This window comes from Myotis brandtii, unplaced genomic scaffold (genome assembly GCF_000412655.1).
Source record: "Myotis brandtii unplaced genomic scaffold, ASM41265v1 scaffold915, whole genome shotgun sequence".
Lineage (NCBI taxonomy): Eukaryota > Metazoa > Chordata > Mammalia > Chiroptera > Vespertilionidae > Myotis > Myotis brandtii.
Genome location: NW_005371769.1, coordinates 2893763 through 2896406, shown reverse-complemented (window position 1 = coordinate 2896406; position 2644 = coordinate 2893763). Strand labels below are relative to the sequence as shown.

General features: G+C 43.4%; 1 protein-coding gene across 1 annotated transcript in view; it reads right to left on the bottom strand.

The window, feature by feature from the left end:
- Window positions 1–1966, bottom strand: part of LOC102241128 (synaptonemal complex protein 2) — a 45479-nt gene extending 43513 nt beyond the window's left edge. The window contains 1 exon segment of the mRNA XM_014532779.1: window positions 1816–1966. Within this exon segment, the coding sequence (XP_014388265.1) occupies window positions 1816–1966 (151 nt within the window).
- Between the last annotated feature and the right edge of the window lie 678 nt (window positions 1967–2644).

The window sequence follows — 2644 nt, the reverse complement described above, 5'->3', positions numbered from 1 at the left end:
GGTGGTGCCAGGCCAGCCAAGGCAGGTGTGAGTGGGGGCCCCCTGATCGTCCTGCTAGTCATTCCATAGACACCAGTCACCCCGAGGAGAGAGGCAACTGGCGGTGGTGGGGCCAGCAAGTGGGCAGCGCCAGGCCAAGGCGGGTGCGAGTGGGGGCCCCAATCACCCCACTGGTCGCCCCACAGATCGGCCCTGGTCACTGGCCAGGCCTAGGGACCCTACCTGTGCACTAATTTCATGTACCAGGCCTCTAGTTAAATTAATAAACTGATAATGTATAACCTTCATTAAAACCAAAGATATTTGTCAGACATTTCAAGAAATGAATATTCCCCTGAACTACTATTATATACAGAAAAAACTATAGTTGACCCTTGAACAACACAGGGTTAGGGGTATCAACCCCTACACAGCCAAAAATCCATGTATAACTTTGGACTCACAAAACTAAATAACCAGAAGCCTTAATAATAACAGTCAATTTATATATATTTTGTATGAAATGTGTATTATATACTAGAGGCCCAGTGCACGAAATTTGTGCTGGGGGGGAGGGTGTCCCTCAGCCTGGCCTGCACCCTCTTAAATCTACATCCCTCTCACAACCTGGGACCGCTGGCTCCTAATCGCTCACCTGCCTCCCTGCCTGATCACCTCTAATCACTCTGCCTGCCTGCCTGATTCCCGTAACTGCTCCCCTGCCTGCCTGATCGCCCCTAACCACCTCTGCCTGCCTGCCAGATCATCCCTAACCGCCTCTGCCTGCCTGCCTTATCGCCCTAACTGATCTCCCTGCCGGCCTGATCCCCCTATCTGCTCCCCCATGCTGACCTGATTGCCGTAACTGCTCTCCCCTGCTGGCCTGATCCCCCTAACTGCTCTCCCCTGCTGGCCTGATTCCCCTAACTGCTCTCCCCTGCCGGCCTGATCTCCCTAACTGCTCTCCCCTGCCAGCCTGATTGCCCCTAACTGCTTCTGCCTCAGCCCCGCCACAGTGGCTTTGTCCGGAAGGATGTCTGGAAGGTCGTCCAGAAGATGTCTAGTCTAATTAGCATATTACCCTGTTATTAGTATAGATTCTTTTCTCTAGTAAACTAGAGGAAAAAATATTAAGAAAATCATGAGAAAGAAAATACATTTACAAAATTTATTGAAAAAAATATCCATATAAATGGATGGACCCATGCAATTCAAACCTGTGTTGTTAACACATTGCGTACCACATAGAAATCTCTAAGACATATGCCAGGGACCGCATGTTTTTGGGCAAACTGCACGTTATTTAAATCATCATAATGCACTTTAGGTGTTGTTTTTCAATAATTATAACATTTTTATTTACAAAAACAATTAAACAATTAAAGTTCCTAGTACTTTTTTAACGTATGGTACTGCGTAAAACATTTTCCTCTATGAAGAAGGACCAAACAAAATTTACATAAGTATCTAGATTCGCTCCTTTTTCCATGGGCGTGAAAAATGAGAACACTAGTGAGCGGTCCTTAACAGATGGCGCGAGAAACACGAGAAAACTCTTGAGCGGTACGAAATGTGTTAAGAGTCAACTGTAGCTGGGCTGGTATGGCTCAGTGGTTGAGCGTTGACCTATGAACCAAGAGGGCACCGGTTTGATTCTGGATCAGAGTCAGGACACATGCCTGTATTTCAGACTTGATCTCCAATGGGGGACATACAGGAGGCAGCTGCTCCATGGTTCTCTCTCATCGTTGATGTTTCTATCTCTCCCTTCCTCTCTCTTCCTCTCTAAAATCAATAAAAACTTTTTTTTTTTAGAATCAACTGTATATGTTTCACCTTGAATAAATGTGTCTCCTTGTGAAGTACTTGATCTTTCGTTATTACACAGCGTAATATTTGTTACAGGCGTCCAACATGCCCATTTAGAAGACATTTTATTTCCATGAATGTTGTATGAAACACCAGGTAACCTGGAAAATAAATTCATTTGCTTAATATATCATAAAACATTAGCTATAATTCTGACATAAGACTTCTTTTTTTTCTTAATGTAGTCAATGTTTATTGATAGCAATTTTTACCAGTCAAGTATGAAAATGTTTTAGTAAGTCATAGAAGTTAAAATTTACCATATAATTAATTAAATTAAAGATTAAAAAGTTCCATTATTGCTACTATATTTATATCTACCTAAATATATCTCATATAACTTACATGTTCCACTGTATATTTAAAGTAGGTTACATTTCTATACATTCATACTTTATTATTTTTAAAATCTCATTTATTTGAATCTCTCAATTTGAAAGTAGTTATGTTGGTACAAATGGACAAAACAGACTATTCCCCATTGTGCTATCATAATACTTGAGAGATGATTAATGCTATAAACAATCTATATAATAAAAGCCCAGTGACCGTATGGCAGAACGACCAGAATGACCGGTCGCTATGACGTGCACTCACCATCAGGGGGCAGACACTCAACGGAGGAGCCTCTCCTGCCTCCGAGGCAGCGCTAAGAAGTGGCGAGCCAAGTGGTAAGGAGCAAGCAGGTGGGCAGTTAGGAGTGAGCAGGCAGGCGGTAAGGAGCGAGGAGAGGGGCAGTTAGGAGCGAGCAGGCAGGCAGTTAGGAATGAGGGGTCCTGGATTGCGAGAGGGCACA